The 19603-nt window shown below is 43.0% G+C and overlaps 1 protein-coding gene across 4 annotated transcripts in view; it reads left to right on the top strand.

Moving 5' to 3' along the window:
- Positions 1 to 4923: 4923 nt before the first annotated feature.
- sh3kbp1 (SH3-domain kinase binding protein 1) overlaps positions 4924 to 19603 on the top strand; it is a 30743-nt gene continuing 16063 nt past the window's right edge. For 2 of the 4 annotated variants that reach the window (XM_076761343.1, XM_076761341.1), the window contains exons 1-3: positions 5154 to 5288; positions 11991 to 12148; positions 18607 to 18721. In XM_076761343.1, the coding sequence (XP_076617458.1) occupies positions 5285 to 5288; positions 11991 to 12148; positions 18607 to 18721 (277 nt within the window). In that variant the 5' untranslated portion in view covers positions 5154 to 5284. Of the gene's footprint in view, positions 5289 to 11990; positions 12149 to 18606; positions 18722 to 19603 lie in introns of all 4 variants that reach the window. The other 2 variants (XM_076761342.1, XM_076761344.1) reach the window with 2 other exon arrangements.

Raw genomic sequence — 19603 nt, 5'->3', positions numbered from 1 at the left:
AGGTCACCGGCACGTTAAAGAAGAGTAATTCAAGTGCATCTACTGAACTGGCTGAACAAGGGATTGAACACAACCAGGAAATAACACCCGGAGGTGGCAAAACAAGCACACACCTTGTTCCACTGAAAACATCATTAAATAACTTTATTGTGTAGACATATTTTTGAAGCCTCTCCAGAACAGCCTTTGTTAATTAAGGATGCTTGACAGGCAAAAAAACACTTTCATTTTGTTAAAAAAAAAAAAAACCTGATGAGAAATGCACATTAGAAATTACACATCAGAGAAACAAAAATACACTTATATTCTGTGAAACATTTTTGTTTTGTTACAAATGACCATTTTATGCATGCAAAGCTCCAACAAACCTTCTGACCTTAACATTGCTGGCTGTGGTCTCTTAAGCTACTTAGAAACACAAAAATAGTTGGTTTTTCCTGCATGCATTAGGACTGCAGTGGGGCTCTTAACCACCAAGAGGCGCTGTGCACTGGTATTTATTAATTCTTTTTAAGGGCATTCGCTTCATTTGGGGAAAGCTCAACTGCAGCCCAGCTAAAAGTTTCCACTATAATTATTTTACAAGTTATATATTGTTTTATATTGCATTATATAACATTTTTTCTTTTATTTTTATATTATTTTTTATACAATTTTATTTTCTAAAACATTTTCTTTAAATATGTACAGTTTTTCACAGTGTGTTTTATTTTTTAATTAAAAGATTTCTTGATTGTAAAGCATGCCAAGTCATTAATCTTATTTTTAGGGGTATTAGAAAAAGCAGGGCTCCTGAGGCAGTAGTGATACAGGTGGTGGTGGTGGTTTGGATTTGGGGAAGCACCTGTGTGAGATGTTGCTTAGGGCTCCAAATCATTCAGAAACGGCTGTGGTTCAGTAGGTGGAGTCAATGACAGTAATCACACATGAGCAGTTGGTGCCTCTGACCTTCTTATGGTACTAATTCTTCGAGGCAAGACGACTCTGAATTGTTGGCTGACGGCGTTTAATCCTGTTTGTCTGATTGTAATCATTCACTCTTGTTCCTTTTGTCAAAACAAGGAAGATAACAAACCGAGTGTATTCAAGTTGGACGTGTTTCAAGTTGTTCTGATGCAATAACGGAAAGTGAAGAAGACACTGCTACTCTTTTTTTTTCTATCAATAATCCCCTCATATGCAAAATGATTCACCTGTACTACCACCACCACATCCTGGGGGGGAGAGATTTACTGTAATACGATTTCACCCTGCGGTGGTATCACAGGTGGTTTTTGTGTCGGTGCAAACTGGTGCAGAGGGGAACTGTGACAAATGTGGGCATATGAGTCAGTAACTGTTCATAAGGGACTGTATGAAAATTCAGGGGGAGATGATTTTTTCACTCTCTCTAAAATCTTTTCATGCCCCAGATTTCTGTTTAATTTCATCCTTTCCTGAAGAAGAGTTGCGTCAAACACAGCAAACAATATCAGGACTGCCAGCTGCAGTATCCAGGAAGCTCATCATCTCATTATGGGCATGTGTCCTCTTTAGTAAAAACGTATTTACTTTAAATGAATGAATCATTTTTCAGTGATTAATCCAGCCATCTTTTTTCTATCACTCATCCTGTTCCAAGGCCAATTGATTAAATTAACTAGATCATTACAAATTTAATTTTTATTACACCTTTAATACAAGATATGCAGCTCAAGGTACCTTACAACAATACAGTACAATAATAATAGTAGAAATAAGACAAAAATAAGGATGAAAATTGAATACAGGGAGTGCATAAAATCTTATAAATATAAATAATTCATATCGTCCTTACTGGTTTTCCATCCTACTCAGATACCACGGCCATAAAAAATCACCTTGGTCTATCATTACGTCTCTATAGGAGCAAACCATTTTTCAACAGCCTGCTTCACATTATTTCCCACTATACACATATAGAGTTAGCCTTTAGTATAATGCAGTCTCAGCAGAACCCAGTCTGTTCTAATGATGGGTGAAGCAACACTATTAAGGTGCCTGAGCTTGAAATCAGGGTTTTCTGCAGAAATTAAGGGGATGTCTTTGCAGTTTTTTTCTCAGTCGAGTGGATTATCTGCACTGAACAGAACTGTGAAGAGGACTGCCTTTTTAACAAAAGCCAAACATAAGGTTCAGCCCCCGTCTTCACACCAATAACGTTCATACAGACTCTAAAATGACTTGAATGCAGCATTGCAGACACCATCAAGCAACAAATGCGTGCAAGAGAGGGATGGAGGTGCTAGAAATAGTGTCGCTGCAGCTTGCACTCCTCACTGTGCGTGTGGTTGTGTGTTTCAGCATGTACAGTATGTGGCAAAATTTAATTGGGCCTGGGCACGTCATGCAGTAGCAGCACTGTCCCAGATGGTGTCACCTTAGTGCTTTGTGTTAAAATTACCTCTCATCTCTGGAGAGAATTAACCTCCATCTCTGGCTGAGAAAACAATTTGGCTCTCTTTGGGGAAACTGCACATGCAGCAGCGCAGATGGCGTCTTTGTGAGAGAAAGTCTGTGATCAGATACCATAACACCACATCTTCCACATTTTGTTTTCATTTCGCAGAAGGCTCTTGTGATTGAAGGTGCGGTTCGCTGTGTCATTCAGGCTGCTGGCTGTTTCTCAGCTGTTGTGGCATCAACCCCATGATATTTTGGTGTCAGGATGGTCTCTGAACAAGTCCATCCTGTTTCCACGTAACTGTGCATTGAAACAGATGCAATTCAAAGAAATTACTCCGGAGGATTGATTTAAAAAATATGAGAAATATGGGTGCAGCCTACGTGACATAAGTTTCAGTAACCAGTGGTCACAACTGACAATTATGGATAATGCTAAATGCTAAAACCAGCAAATTTACACTAAGTTCATGAACATTAGCCACCATAAGCTCCTGGTCATACCAAACCAAACCAATGTCTTTAATTGAACAATGTGCTTTTATATATGAATTAAACTTTTTGAAAGTTAGGCTGGAGCTAGCAGAAAGTTGGCATAGCCTATCATAGAAAGTGGAAGGACGGGCTAACAGCTAGCCTGTCCAAGATATCAAAATCCACCTACCATCTCCTCTAAAGCTCACCAATTTACATGTTATATGTCATCTGTCTAATATGTCATGTTTAATTAGCAAAGCTAATCCAGGTAAAGCTAATCCACCACTTGCTGTAGCGTCATATTCATTGTACAGGATAACAAAAAGGCCTAAAGCTATTTCTCAAAATGTCAAACTGCTTCTTTCAGCAAAGCTTATTTCTGAACATTGTTTAATTTGTTGTCTTGTGTGAAGCATGTTGTAACTTTGGGCACACAACGGCTACAGCTCTCGCTAACTGCCCCTTTGGCACTTGAATGCAATGGATGATTTGATTTTACACATTTTCACAGCCACAACTACATTAGATATTAACTTGCATGCAAGTCAAGGTCACCCAGGTATCATCCCTCGCGCGTCACAGATGCCTGAGATGCATTCACAAAGACAGACCGTCTGCAGTCATATGAATGCCGTTCTTTAATGGTGCCGCAGTTGATCAGATCTCATGATCTCGTGTGTCCACCAACTTGTTCGGTCACTGTACTCCACCCAAGTGACAGCTGATTGTGAAAAGAATCTAAATTCCTCATCTCTTTCTCTCCGCTATCGCTGCATCATTTCATCGCCCTCTTTCTGCTGCTGCCAGCACATTCATTCTGGCCTGCATGTAGTTTGATCCAGAGAGGACAACAACGCTGCAGGGCTTAGCGTGGTGTGGAGAGAGAGTGTTTGATAATGTGTCTGTGAGTTAAAACTATTTTTTATTAAGGTCTACCTAAAATAATTAACTGATTATATGGTAAAACAGCAGTTACCAATAAAAAGCACATAAGAAGAAGAATCAGGGGGAGACATCCCATGTCCCATCCCATCCCATGACAAAGAATCCTGAAAACAGTGTTAGCAATGGCTGACAGTGCTTTTCTTGTTTATTTTAGCCATAATCATACAGTTCTTATGTTTATGGAAAAGGCTGAACTCGACACTGGTGAATCAATGAGTAAGGACTTTGATAGATGAATCCTCATTACAGCCATTTTTAAAGTAGACCTGGTGGTTTTAGCTTCTCCATCTTGAAGATGTGATGCTCACTTTGTCATGGATGATAGTAAACTGAATATCATATCTTTGGGTTCTGGACAAAAGGAGACATTTGAGGACATCACCTCTGGATGCAGAAAATTATAATGGGCATTTTTCACTCTGTGAAATTTTACAGAAAAAAATAATTCATTGATTAATCTGGAAAATAATGAAAATAATCATCAGTAGCAGCTCTAGTCCAACTGAGCAGCTAGCCATACCAATACCAAAGATTAATACACAGTCTCTGCTTGACTTGCATGACAAATGTGCAGTATTTTACCAGGAAATGTCATTTGTAATAAACCAGCCAGTGGGACCAAGATAAAAATAGTCCATCAAATTACTTATTTATCATATTTATGTAATAAAGGGTAGACTAAGAAGTAAATTAGGTCGTGAGTTGAGGCAGTCATAAGTGAGGATGAGTGTGAGTAATGTAGGGTGGGTGTGGAAAAGTGCAAGCCAGAAACCAATTTCATGTGTAGGCTATAGTCTTCCCTCCCAATGTGGCTAGAGATACTCAACAGAAACGTGCCTCGAAAATTACGATTAAAAATCTTAGAAATAATCAAAATAAATCACCATGTTGTACCATATTGAGTGAAATCAAAGTTTTCATCATGAAACAGCTCATTTGGAGTCTTGCTGCCCAGAAATACAGAGTGTATTGTATCACCACCATCTGCCCTGAGTGCATCATGCATGGTGCAACAAATTGCGTCACGTTATATCCGTTAAATCTGCCTGTGATGAAAACGCAAATTGAAGAGGAGCCGGAATTTACGCGGTGCACCTGAAGGCAACGAGAGAGGGCGAGAGAGAGAGAGAGAGAGAGAGAGAGAGAGAGAGAGAGAGAGAGAGAGAGAGAGAGAGAGAGAGAGAGAGACTCGTTCATCAGCGCTTTTCCGTTTTCTGGCTCCTCGCTCTGCCTCCTCTGTCGTGTCACCGGACAGAAAAAAGAGGAAGGAATATGGTTTCATCTGACGCTCCTCCCGTTTCAGGGCTGCTGTAGCGGATCTCCAGTGCGAGCAGGAGGCTGGGGCTCGGTCCGGCACAAACCCTCTCTCTACCTGAAACAACCACCTTCCCCCGTCACCGATCAGCCTGCAGGAGCAGCACCAGCACACCGGGACTCATAAATGGGTGAGACGCAACGCTCTTTTTGCCTCTAATTTGGAGAATGCCCCAAAAATAGCCTCCAGCGCCTCTGCGCATCTGGATGGGCTGGAATGAATGCCCGGTCCAGATGCGCGCTGGGTTCAGCCTCTCTCCTTCCTCCCCCTCGCCTCTCCTCCCTAACTCAGCTCCCCTGACGTCGCTTCAGACAGAGCCGAGCTGTTTGTAAGTGACCGCACGGACTCGGTGTTTTCACCGTGTTTCCGACGCCGTGTTCATGATTAGAAAGCTGCGCGTGGGTGCGCAGCGCGGCCGCGCGGGTGCGATTTGAGGGAAGCAGCCGGTCGCATTGATGAGTTGCAGATGTTGACACGTTTACATTCACTCTCTGTCTATCTGTCTGCCCATTGTGTTACACACTGTTTGACTCTCTCCAGCCCCCCGTCTCTGTGCATGGAAACAGGCCCGGCTGTGACATTCCTCTCATCATCGCCATCATTTCCCACGGCACTGCGCTGTTGCACACAATGCATGAGAATTAATGGACTGCAGGTTTGGTGGACCAAGTGCATACACAAATGATCTGATTATTTCACAGATGTCAGGCAGGGCTGGAGGCGGTACTTCCTTTTTCTTTTTATGATCCTTTTTTATGTGCATGTCTAGAAAACATTCCTTTGGATGCAGATGCTCTGCAAAGGAGCACTTTGTAAAGTGAATGAATGCATGATCGATCACACGAATGCTCAATATAACCAGTAATGAAGATAATTAATAGTTGCAGGCCTGGTCCAAAATACTTGCTTTTTATTCCCATTGTATGCATACTTTCTCTTAGGCTGCTCTGTCTCTGCTGCATGTAAACAATGCACAGCGAGCCTCAAGGCACACCGGCAAGGCTGAATTACCAACAGAGAAAAGCAGGAAACTTCCTCATGGCCATCGTCTTCCCCAAGTGCAAAATTGCTTGTAATGTGCACCACTATATTCTAATATCAGCTGAAATGGAAATTTCAAGGGCCTTCAAACAGGTCCTGCACATTAGATTAACCTAAAAACGAGGAGGTTTCATACCTTCACATGTTGCATTCATATAAATCTGCAAGTTGAACATGACAGGATGCACAGAAAGATGGTGGTGGTGGTTGTAGTGGGTGTCAGCAGGGGCTCTCCGCTAATATTCTCCCCTACGTGGGTTAATCCATCCATGACATTTGGACAAGCTGCCTGCTATTGTAAGGTTACTAATCATTCAAGATTCAGTGGCAGTGACACTTGAGTGCACTCCAGTACAACAGGTCTGCCATAAACTCCACCTGTGTGACATTTATAATGTTCAGATTTTGTTGACATTGTCAGAAAAGGGTCATTTCGAGCATTGCTTAGGTCGTAGTTAAAGGTGGTATTGTACTGAACCACATTATACTGAGAGGCATTTCTAATTTCTGTTACAGGCTTAATAAAAGTAGACTTTATGGCGGAACAGTTGTGTTTGACTGCATTAGACTGTACCCAGTAAAGTTGCCAGTGAGCGTTTTAGATGCTGTGCAAGACATCAAAGAAAGGCAACTTTAAATGAAAGACATTAAAGCCCGTTTGTTAATGTTATTTCACATTAAACTGGCCTGAAAATGCAGGGCTGTTAACAGCTTGTGGACCCATTCTGTTGTTTTGGCTATTTCTCTGCCCGCTCTCATAGATAACGCACAACCCACCGCTCTTACAGTGCGTAGCTTTCTGTAATTCTGCTGTTGCTGCAGTTTTCAAGGAGAAAAAAGTGTGAGCTTTGTCATCTAAAACTGTGTCCTTCACTCCCTCATAACTGAAGCCAAAGGTTGAGGCATTTGCGCGAAGATTCAGCAGTTATGCAGACATGAAAAGCAGGTTAGTTTCTCTGTCGTCACTGGACTGAAGAGAAAGTAGCACAAAGGGGATGAAAAGACTTGTGGCACTTCTCTCACCTGGAAGTGAGACACTTTCACTCTCTTTCTTGCTTTCGCTGCGTTTCACTGCCACCCTTTCTCTATCCACCTACACTGGAAACACAACGCTGAACGCACAAAGCGGGTTGAGGGAGCGTAGTGAATCACAAAATCATTTCCCGCGATGCAGCAGAATAATGAGCGGAGAATGGCAGGAATTTTCCTTTAATGTGGGAGAATTTGCTGAAGTCTGTGATCTGATCCACAGTTGGAGTGGGTGGCTTTGACTCCCAGCGGGCTGCAGTCCAGCGTGAATGTTTTACCGACAGAAACAGGCAGCTGCTCTTGACATCATCAGCAACAGCAATGAAACATACCCACCGCTAAACACAGGTCCGCTGTAAACCAGTGAAATGTCAGCATGGCTTTGCTGAGTTCAGTGTGTGTGTGTGTGTAGTTTCCCCTTATCTAAACTGACTGCAGCTGTTCAGAGGACGCTCAGTTCCTGTATGTGTGTGTGTGTGTTTCTTGACCACTTGAGTGGGAGTTTTGTTTTGTCTGCAGACTTTCAAATACTCTGTCTCTTGTCTTCTCGTGGCCTCCCGTCTGTCATTTTCAGCTTTTGCACACACAACCAATGTCTGAGCAAGCGTCAGCGTGTGTGCAAATAGGACTGCGACCAAGCATTATTGGTTCATCTTCAGATTAGGCCTGTTTTCTCAATTCATCGATTCATTGTTTTGTCTGTGAAATATCATGAAGTAGGTCTGACAGCTTCCCAGAGGCTGAAGTGATGTCCTTAAACAAATACTGTCTGTGATTTACAGTCACATGACACAAAAAGTGTTAAACCCTTACAATTGAGCAGATGGAACTAGCAAATATTTGTCAGTTCCTGTTACTTTCTTCCACATTTTGACACAGCTTTAGCACTCTTTAGCGAACACTTGTTAGCATGTTAGCGCTTATACATTACGCAGCCGCTGAGCAAACATTAGCATTCTTTTGGTCTCTTGTTTGTGTTTATCTGATGAATGTACACAAAGTTCAGTCTTCATCCTTCAGACTCCAACTCCTGAGAAAAATAGTGTTTTTAGCTGCCATGTATTCGACTAGCTAGTCGCTAACTGTGTCATTTGGTGCTGCACAGGTAACATTACCATACAGAGAGTTTATCTGAGCTTTTTATTGCTGGAAACCTTGAGGGATATTACAGCCATTGACACTGAACTGAAAGCCGCAGTAAGTTAGCAGGCCATAAAATCATTACAATGAGCTAAAAGATGCTATTAAGCGTCTTAGCGATGCAGACTCTGACGTCACTGTTACCTCATATCGCCTGGTATCAACATACCATCTGTATGTGGATGCGCTGTCTGGGATTACATCTGATCATTGGCTTTGAGTGGTATTTGATAAGAACTACACAGTGATCAGATCCTTTTGTGCAATGCTGCGCAGGTGCATCCCAGGTCACGGGAAGCGATGCTACTACGTGGGCGCTACTTACAGACCCTGAGGGAGCGTGTTCACACCAGCTGTAAATGGTTTCCAAACATGACTCAAACAGGAGAACATTATGTTTTTTGTTGGCGGCTAATTTCCGACGCAGATTCGAGTATTTACCACGTCAACACAGTGTAAATGGGATTGACTCAAAATAAATTACAGCGTGTGTTTCATGATAATGAAGAACATGTCACCCAGTGCAATGTTGTGGCTCACTGATGTGTTTTTTTTGGGACAACAATGGGGATTATTGTTGCAGATGACAATAAGAAGCATGAATATAGTTTCCTTTGCTGTGGCCTGCATATTGCTTTACAGAGCATTACATTTCTTCAAGATTTTCTTGTTGCATTGTTTGCATCCATCCATCATGCTGCATTGTAATCATATAGACAATAAATGGAGGCAGCTTTTGTTGTAAAAGTCATATCCGGCATCGATTACAAGGCTCGGCTTCCGCTCTTCCTGCAGCTCCTCTCCAGAGCCCATTCGCCGTTGACTTCACGTCACTTTTAACTTGCACCCTTCTTTGCACTCAGTGATGTTCGTTCTGTGCGGAGCCACAAGCTGTCGTCTTCTCAGCAGCGTGTGTGTCGTTGACTGACGTGGGTGGGTGGGTGGACTGCAGTGTGTTGTCCTGTCCTGTCACTCAGATGTGCTGTAATGATGGTGGTTTGCAAGACAACTGCCACAAGCTATAAATTCACTGCACATACTTCTTCTTACTGTATAACCCCCCAGATAAGCCCGGACGGTATCTACCACTTCCTCACACACTTCACATCTGAGAGCAACAGAAAAAGAAGGTATTTGTGCCACGTCACTGACTCGTCTGTAGCTAATCTATCCGGTTATCTCGGGCCAGAATCATATCCTCCCCATCTGAGCACCAGGCCAACTCGAACAGTCGTCTGCTTTGTCTGCTTGATATTGACGTCTTGTGGAAGTCCTACTCCTTGATGTAAACTCTCAGCGGCATTCCACCTTAACACAGCTGCTCACTGAGCAGTGCGGTCTTGTGGTTGATCCTGGTTTGTGTGCGTAGGTGTGTTGGTGTGTCAAACATGTGACTTTCTGTGCGTGTCATGCTATATGTATGCGTGCGCGTGCATGTGTGTGAGGGAGAGATGGTTTTTGGGGAAGAAGCCAGTGCGTCTGAGTCATAGCTACCCCTTTATACTGTTGTTCCCATGGTTACCCCACCCCCGAAACCCCCCCGCCCCAGCCCCCCTTTATCCGCACACACAGTTTAGACAAGGATCAGACCTTGGCGGCCAATATATGTGTGTTTGTGAGTGTGTGTGCGTGTGCAAAGGGTTAGGGTTAAGAAAGCTGTATGTGATATGACACATTCAGTACATTTTTACAAGTATTATTAGCTGCACGAGCAGTCACAAGGTGTGTGTGTGTGTGTGTGTGTGTGTGCAAAGGTATGAGCTGATGTGTGTGACGTTTGGAGAGCTGCTTTCGAGTGCGTTTTTTGAAAAAGCGGTAATTTACATCAGAGCTTTTCTGTTCTGCTTTTAATGCTTATAATTCGCCGCATATCACTGCAAAATTTTCCTGTTTTCTGTTTAGGGTCATTTCCACCGCACTAATTGTATCAGCAGCATTTCACAGCCATGCGGCGCTCGCCAGGCTGCTGCTCTGAGCTTCTCTTTGAAAACACTTTTTCATTCAGTCACTTCATTCCAATCGCATCTGCTTTGCCGCAACATTCCCTGCACAGGCTGGTCGACTTGACATGACACGTCATACTAATCAGTTATTATCTGTCAAAGCCTGTTTCCAACCTTGTGCAGTTCTAGACTCCGTGTCACCTTCAGTAATGCTAATCAGCAGCTTACACATCAGTACTGCAGCGTTTTATCTATATGTCTTATTTTTGTTCCTTTTACTTATTTATCCTTATTCTAACTCTAAACTTTTTCTCTTCATCGTCTTCTTTATTTGGCAGTTTCACTGTCTCGTTGCAGTGTGCACCACGCTGGAACACATGACTATAAAACAGTCTTGATCCTCGAGTGAAGGTTGGATACCGATCAAAAGAAGCCAAAGTATAACTGAGTGTAATTAAAGGTATCCTGTGGAGTTTCTGACCACTAGTAGCGTACTGTAACGATGCACAACAAGACAGGAAGTGAGCAACAATGGATGTAAACAATCCAGAAATTTCTGTTTTAAAAATCCTCTCAGTCGTCCAAATTAAACGACTAAATACGTCGTCTGTCTAGAGCATCTATTCACAGAGAAGCGTTTTCTGATCTGATGCCCGATCAGCAGGACGGAAATCAGTGGCAACAAGGTTGAGACACAAAAACGACAAAACATCAAGGGTTTGGCGCAAGTGACGACTTTGTTAAAGTTCAGGGAGCCTCAGCATCATAGTGACAATAATAAACACATGATGAAGGTTGTGGAACAATCGTGGTCATGCTTCAAAGAGACCAGTGTTGACTGTCGGTTGGAAACGGGAAACGAACAGCGGTCTCTCGGACCACGTCACATGATATCATCTGTTACTCCGACTATAACTACTGTTTCAGCTCGAGGTCTTTGTCACTTGAACGTGAACAGATGGCTCTTTGGGAAACTGGCTGTCGCTGTCATTCTTCTTGGGCGGACAGTGTCGTTTGATGAAGGAGGAAGTGCCTTCATCACGTTCGTCAGACCTCAAAGACACACACAGGGAAACACTGAATGTAACTTATGTGTTTCCAGAAAGGTTCCCCGCTGAACCTTTAATTAGTGAGCGAAAACAGTTTTCCTGTTTGAGAGCGAAACTCAGCAGCAGAGTGTTACAACGTGATGCCATTGATGGAATTAGCGCAGTGGAAATGAACAATGTGCTGAATTTAGCGTTTGAGCGATGACAGCGCAGGTAATTCCAACTTCCCCTCGAGTATTTTTCGAGCCTTTATTTGTTTGTGTGTGTTGGAGAATTGCCAACACACGCGCACACACAGACACACACATTATGAGTACAGATTTTATTTGAGGAAATGGAAAACTCATCAGAGTCTGAGCTGCACCGTAGAGAAATTACATGCAGTTTATCTCTGCAGACCAGAGTGAATTCAGTTTTAACATAATGTTCATTTAGCCATCAGTGTGTATGCGTGTGTGCGGGTTCCCCTTTCACTTACAGCTTAAGTCAATAAATAAAACCAATCGTCATTAAATGTTGAGTAAATATATAAATGATGTGACGCCTCTGTTTGACCTTCTGTTGCGGTTTATGCTTGACGCCTTTTCTCTCTCTTTCTCCTTCTCTGTGTCTCTCGCCCTTTGCTCCCAGTGGAGGCCGTGGTGGAGTTCGACTATGAGGCTCAGCAGGACGATGAGTTGAGCCTGTCGGTGGGCGACATCATCGTGAACATCCGGCGGGACGATGGAGGATGGTGGGAGGGCGAGCTGGGCGGACGCAGGGGGCTGTTTCCGGATAACTTTGTCAGGGTGAGTGATCACAATCGCCCTCTACCTCATTTTTTCTTCTCTGTCTGAGTCGTTTAAAACTTGCCTCATAAACCCACAAGAGGACCTCCTTAAATGGCAGCCGAGTAAACATGCAGTTTCCTGCGTGTCACTGCAGTGTGGTTTGCTTGAGGTGTTTTCTGACATTGTTTTAAGACCAGAAAACAGACCTGATTCACCTTTTGTAAGGTGAAGTCTGGTTTGGGCGTTAAAATTAGATTACGTTTAGATCACACCGAAGATACTGAGGTATGTGAAGGCTGTGAACAGAGGTCAAAGGTTCTGAATAGAAGCTGTTCAGCTGTGATCTAGTGGCCGTGAAGGCATGTGCATCTGCATTTAGTGTGTTTCTCCACTCATTTCACAGGTATATTAAGCAGGATGTTCCTAAAAAACAAGAATCATGCAAACGTTTTCCCACATCATCGTCATCATTCGTGACGCTTTTATCCAAAGCGACGCACATGTGAATTCACACACCGATGGCACAGCATCAGGGGGTTCAGTATTTTACCCAAGGATACTTCGGCACTGCCGAGGCCAGGGGTGGAACCACCGACCTCCTGATCGGTGGATGAGCGCTCTACCTCCTGAGCCACAGCTGCCCCACTACAAGTGTGAGGTGCTATATTTATCTGCAAAGACTCTGTCTGCATTTTCTTATTTTCCTCTTGTGCTGCTGTGGTCAGGATGTTTGTGGCGTGCAGCCCCCAGCCAATAACACCAAGCAGGTGAGGCTGGGACTTTCTAAAAAGGAAACAACCAGGCCGATGCTGTAATCTGTGTCGCCTCTGCTTGAAGCTCCTGTGTAACCCATGCAAATGGCCAGGAAAACGATTGTGTAGGTTGACTGTGCATGTAGGTTATTCCTGTTTATTATTAGCTCTAGGCGCCATTATGATTATGACACGGGCAAGAAAGTCTGCATATGACATCTGGCAGGCACTTCAGATGAAGTATGCTGGTGCCTTACATTCAGAGGCTCCTTTGGCCTGGTTGGTGGTCCTCCCTCAGCTGACAGCGGTCCAGCAGCACTGATGAAGATGAAGAATTAATCAGCTAAATATGTGTGGTAGATTTATTAACTCAGCACGTCTCAAGACTTCCTCTTTCTCTCCAACTTTACTTCTGTGTCTTTCAAGCTGAAATGTCACCGTTACACCAACAGTCACAGGAGGAGCATTTGGCAGCACACTGGGCTTAAAATGGGCATTTTCTATGAACCAAAAAGCTGCAGTGATGTATTAAGAAATCCAAGATCAGAGCTAAAATCATTAGCATAACTTGGATGGATTGGTAGTTTAAGTTGTTATTGAAGCGAAAATGCCAAAGAAAATCTGTGGTTCCAGCTTCTCAAATGTGAATATTTGCTGGTTTTCTGTCTTTTGTGACAGTAAACTGAATGTCTTTAGGTTTTGGATCATTGATCGGACAAAACAAGGCGTTTGAGGATGTCACATAGTCTGTCGGTGGCTAAAAGTTAGGTATGAGGTATGAGAGCAATTCAGGCATGAGTCGGTCGAAGTTTCTGATGTGCGTAAAACAGGGTGTTTGTGGTGATGAGAGGAGGGAAGTATTCTGCTCACTGGACCGTGAGGGGGAAGTAGAAAAGTGCTACAAGTCAAAGGTGGCGTTCGCATTTTGACAGCGCTGAAGAAGTCCGTCCATTGTCAGGTGGTTGACTGCGCAGCCAGGCTGTATTTGTGCTGACTGAACGTCACAGCTCTCATTCACTGTCAGGGAGTCGGACAATGGGCCTGTGAAGGCTCACTGACGCTGTTTGTGTGGATGTGTGTTTATGTGTGTGTGTGAGTGAGACGGAGGGAGGCTGTGAGTAATGCAGTAATACCAGACGGGTCTGTCACAAGACTGCAGTTATGGGAATCAGTGACATTAAGCTTCGCAATGCTGTGTGAGTGTCTGTGTGTGTGTGTGTGTGTGTGTGTGTGTGTGTGTGTGTAGGAAATGGGGGATGAGGACAGATAGGTTGAAAGGGGGGCAGGAAGTGATGGTATGCGAGCAGCCCCCTTTGGTGCCATCATGGCTGCCAACCTGCACAGATTAACTGCTTATTAAAATGAAGGTCATTGAATTTTTCAATGTGTGTTTGTTTCTAATGTTTAAACCACTCAGAGGTGTAATTTGAGAAGAGGTCAGCTCAGGTTAACAACATGCTAATTCTGGACTTTGTCAGTGTTATTCCTGTGTTCATTTAGCAAAGCAATCAATGTTAAAGATGTCATGAGACTGCAAGCTACTGCTGCTATCTCACTGAAGATGCTTTAGCCACTGTGCAAATATATGTATTTGTCAAAGCCTGGAGCAGCTATTAGCTGTGCAACCAATTAGCTAAACTGATTTTTATCTAAAAACCAAATTGCTCAGTGGGGAAATGCAGACATAAACCATGTCAAATCTGTCAACACTGTGCATTTAGAAACACAATCAGCTGCAGGGACAGGGACCTCTGATACTGCCACAAAGTGCCTCACAACTCCCGAAAAGATTATATTATTTTCACTTTTGATTAACCAGCTGAACATTTTTCACTTAATGGATTCGCCCATTGCATGTCTGAAAACTGTCTGGTGTGCATGTTTGTGGGAAGAGCTGTTATCACCTGACGTCTGTGGATTAGACGAGCAGGTGTTGCAAATCAGAATCACACGTTCCAATTTGACGTGAAGTGCTAATCATTGGTTTTCATGGAGGAGCAGCTGGGTTTGGACTTTGAAGAAGTAAAGTCGCCGCAGATGTCTGAGAAGTTGTAGGATTTAGCAAGAAAAGCATGCTTTAGTTTCATTTGACAGTAAGCGTAAGTGATTTTAAAACGAATATCTAGCTGGACATCACGATACATTTTCACTCGGTCTTAGCTAAAATGATATAAAATACTAAAAAAGTGCCCTTTGTAGTTTCCCAGAGTCCAAGATAACAAACTAAAACCTAAATATGTTTGGTTACACTCACTGTATATACAATATATACATATAACCTCTGTAAGTCTGTGTAAAAGCTTTTGTTCTTGGTCAGTTTGACCAGTGTGTAGAATTGTGCAATAAGGATGAGTTTATGAAAAGGGGGGAAATAATATTTTGCATCATTGTTCCGGAGCATTTCACAAGCAGAACTCTTTCTGTTTCCCCATTCTTTTTTTTTTTTTTTTCCTGCCTCTGAGTTACAGTGTTTTGTAGTGCTAACAAAGCTAACGTGACCTTGTTGTTAGCTGCTCCACGGCATTGTTTTACATTATCTGTGACTGGGAGGAAAGGTCAGAAATCCGGTGATAGGGGATGCACAAAAAAGCAATGTTTAGCATTAAAGCAGTGCCTTGTAAACCACGTACTTGCCTTCAGACAAACACAACCACCACTGCAGTGTACATTATGCAGGTGTTTCCTGTTCAGATATGATGAATCATGTTGTCTTCCTCTCCTCTTTTCAGCTGGGTTTCCTTTAACTCTGAGTTACCTCCATATCCCCACAGGAGGAATTGCAGCAGAGCATGAAAGCAGTCCAAGTAGTAACAAAGGCCTCCAAGAACAGTTAGCTCTCTCCTTGATTTACTTAGTAAAACCACACAATCATTCGCATCCACTTCCAAACTCCAAATATATTAATTATTTAAAACAATCAGTCTTAACAGACAACAGATGAACTGTAGGATTTCTGTTCCATTGCTTTTCATGAAGCATTAAGCCAAATGGCTGGTAAACATCGCCTCTGCTGCACCACTCATAAAGCAGGGAGGCTGTAGGCTAACAAATGGCCGCTGTGGGTTTTTGTGTAGGCTGGCTTGTGCAATGTGGAGTCTCCAAGTTAAAAGCGATTTTTTTTTTTTTTTTCAGCAGTCAGTGCGTGGGCCGTGTCTATGCATGTGAGTTTCTGAATGAGTGAATGCATCTATATCTGTTTTTGCAGTACACAAAGGCATGCAGGATATAGACTTAGCCGCTCCATCTGCACTCTGACCGCAGAATCGATGCCTGTGCTTTTTTTCCTGGCTCTACATTAACGCTGCATTAGCCTACTTAACAAACTGCAAACAGCAAATGTCAGGGAAGGCAACTGTGTGAGTGAAATGACGTCAGTGGACAGAAGTCACAGAAAATCACAACTTTATTTCATCATTTCATCATTTTGCTTCATAAAATGTCAATCACAATTAGCCAGATTTTTAAATTGCTTTGCCCAATCAACAAAACAATCATTCAGATTTGAGCAGTTGGAGAATTTTTTGTCATTTTTGATTGTAACGTTTATTTAACTATTAATAGATTATCAATTATCAGATTATCACTTCATTAATTGACAAATGTTTTCAGCTTAGCTTGGATGTGTGGAGAGCTTTTATACCAAACAAAATGCACCTTCGACCTCCAAAGGTGTCTTGGTGTCTTCATGTCCTCTTAGCAGCTAGCTAGCACTGTCTGGTAACTCCAAAGTTGCCTTGAGAAATAAGTAATATAATTACTTTCAGTGAGCATGCATAACAAGTAATTGATTACACGTTTCAACTGGCTAACAACGAACCAAATTCAAAAAACACTGCGGACAAAGTGAGCAACTGTTTTTAGATGGTGAACAGTGGAGCATTTAGCAGATAAAGAGCCCTTTTGGGGAATTAATATTGGATTTAAATTCATCATGGTGGGCAGAAACATGACTCCAAATAATGTTGCTCTGTGTCCGCCGTGCGAAAATGGGCAACTCATGTCTGTAGGCTGAACATGAAGCCACAGCCAGGAGACGTTTGGCTTAGCTTAGCCTACAGTCTGGAAGCGAAGGGAAACAGCTAGCCTGGCTCGCTCCAAAGTGACAGAATCTCCACCTATTCCTTTAAAGATGGATGTAGGAACAGCGAGGAGAAAGAAAGCCTAAGAGTTTTCTCTGTGTGAGCTCACATGTTGTGGTTTGGAGGACAATTTCTGCTTTTAAGTTTTAATTGGTAACTTCCTGTTACCAAGTTAATTGGCCAGTTGTCATAGGTTTTTTTTAAAAGAACACAAAAATCAGCCTTGCTTCTTCCTTGTGTCCAGTCTTCAACCTTTGCAGCTCCTAAAATGGCTCTTAGCCCAAGATGCGCTCCAGCTGTTGTCTAGGAAACATCTTCTCTTGTTAGTATTTTTGGATCTCAGAGGCTCATTAAGGCTTTCACGCCACACCAGGCCAAACACAACCAGAGTGTGTGTGAGGGGTTAGATTCTGTGAGTCAGTATACCCGGGCCCGTATGCTTCACTGAGCTGCGTTCGCCACAGGCCAGGGCTTATGAAACAGTGTCATGATGAATGTGGAGGGGAGATGTGAACCGTCATGTCTCGTCTTTCAGTGACTCTGTGTGCGAACGCGAACGTCTCCCTCTTCGTCGTCTCCCCATCCGCCTGCTTGTTGATTCTTCTGTCGCTCTGCGTGTTTGTCTGCCCGCCTCTCCGGCTTTCCTTGATCAGTTTCGCATGGCGTCTTGTGATTCTTTATGCAAGTGAAAGTCATGTGGACGCAGAGCGGGCAAAGGGAAAGGTCGCAGCAGCAGAGGAGGGGGCGAGTCTTCTGTTTGTGTTTGTCCGGGCTTCACGAGCTCTGGCTGGTCGTCTGCAGGTAAACAGTGAGGGTCACCTGGGCTGCTGTCGCCGAATGCTGCTGCTCCACTGCAGCATCCGCAGAGCAGAGCGGAGCTGACATACAGAGATACTGTTTGACAAGCCTTATTTGCATTAATTGAATACATCAGCGAGTTTATGGCACAAATAGCCTCATAGCCCTCAGGATTATACGCTACAGTGCTTTTAGTCCAGGGGATTTTCTTTCTAGTCTTACTCATTCATTTACAGTAAGATACATTTTAGTTAGTGAAGGATTTTATTTTAACTTTCACCCCTAATGCCTCAATCCAAGTTTAGTCACGTGTTTTAAGTGCCTTATGGTCTGATGGGACAGTAGCTTTTGTTTCAACGTTGTCTCAGTGATCCAATATTAAAGCATTTTACAGGTAAACATGGCCCCTTCCTTAATAAGGAGGAAGTGCGGCCTGGCTGGTGATCATACTTGCGTGTCCATTTGTCTAAATGATGATTTTTTTTTTTTTCTGATCATAACTACACTGTATGGGCATGGTCACATTGTAAGACATAGAAAAATGTATTGAGTTATTCAGTCTGTACTGACATTTTATGTTCATTTAGGTCTTAAATTCCATTGTCATTGTCCTGTTTATCTTTTATTTGTCATTGTGTACGGTTCATGTTCACCTCTTACATTATTCAATAACACCTCTCCTGTCTCATTCTTGCCTTGTTTCTGTTTCTGTAACCTGCATTTTCTCACCCGAACCCACCTTTTTTTTTCCATCTCTCCCACCATCCTTCCTCACCTCCTCCTCCTCCTCCTCCTCCTCCTCCTCCTCGTCCTCCACTCATCACCTCCTGTTGCTCTCTCTTTGCAGGAGATAAAGAAAGAGGCAAAGAGGGATGGAGGTCAGGCAAGCATGCTCAGATCTGACCTTTCCAACGGGAGGGCCAGCCCTGTGTCCGACGCCGGCGTACGACCCGGCAGGAAAGGTACGCGAGTCTCTCTCGAACGGACACACACGCATACACACACACACACACACACACACACACACACAGTCACATACACATATACATGTTGGCCATTAGGCAGGTTTAACTCTTCAGTCTCAAACATAGATCCTATTAGTGTGAGGAAGGATTTGGGTCAAGCATTCCTGTCCTAACATGCACACACACACACACACATGCACAGTGTCGGGCCGTAACTTGGAACTACTTAAGTACAAATATGAGGTACTTATTTTTAATAGTTTTGAGGTTTGGCCTGTTGCTTGGTCATAACTTTGGGCTCTGGGTAATTATGATGACCTTCCTCACTATTTTCAGAATGTTCACAAAGCAAACAATCAATCAATTCACGGAGAAAGTAATCAGCAGATTAATCCAGAATGAAAATATGAGTTAGTTGCAGTCATGTGCAAAATACTTTAAAATGAGCTCCACCTCAACCAGCCACAACTGCAAATTACATTAATGCTGAGTCATAATAATCTAATGATATCATATGTAGTAGTCTGTCTGCATTGATACTTTAATACTTAAAGTACGTTTTCCTGATTATACTCACAGCAGGACTTTATTTGTAATAGCATATTTTCACACTGTAGTATTCGTACTTTTACTTTAGTAGAGGATTTAACCCTAACCCTCCACTACTGCATGTCCATGCACACACACACACCCCTCCATGCAACAGCGTAAAATTTAACATGAAGAAGGGTGACACCTTGTGGACAAAGGAGGAATCACATGCCTATGTCTTAATGCTCCAGCTGGTGCAGCATGACTAATGAGGAGGCTAATGAGTGTAAGACAAACAACTGCAAGGGCAATGTGAAGCATTTGGTGTCTTTGCTGGTTAGTAAGACT

Source organism: Chaetodon auriga, chromosome 21 (assembly GCF_051107435.1).
Source record: "Chaetodon auriga isolate fChaAug3 chromosome 21, fChaAug3.hap1, whole genome shotgun sequence".
Classification (NCBI taxonomy): domain Eukaryota; kingdom Metazoa; phylum Chordata; class Actinopteri; order Chaetodontiformes; family Chaetodontidae; genus Chaetodon; species Chaetodon auriga.
This window is presented reverse-complemented; position numbering and strand designations above follow the sequence as displayed.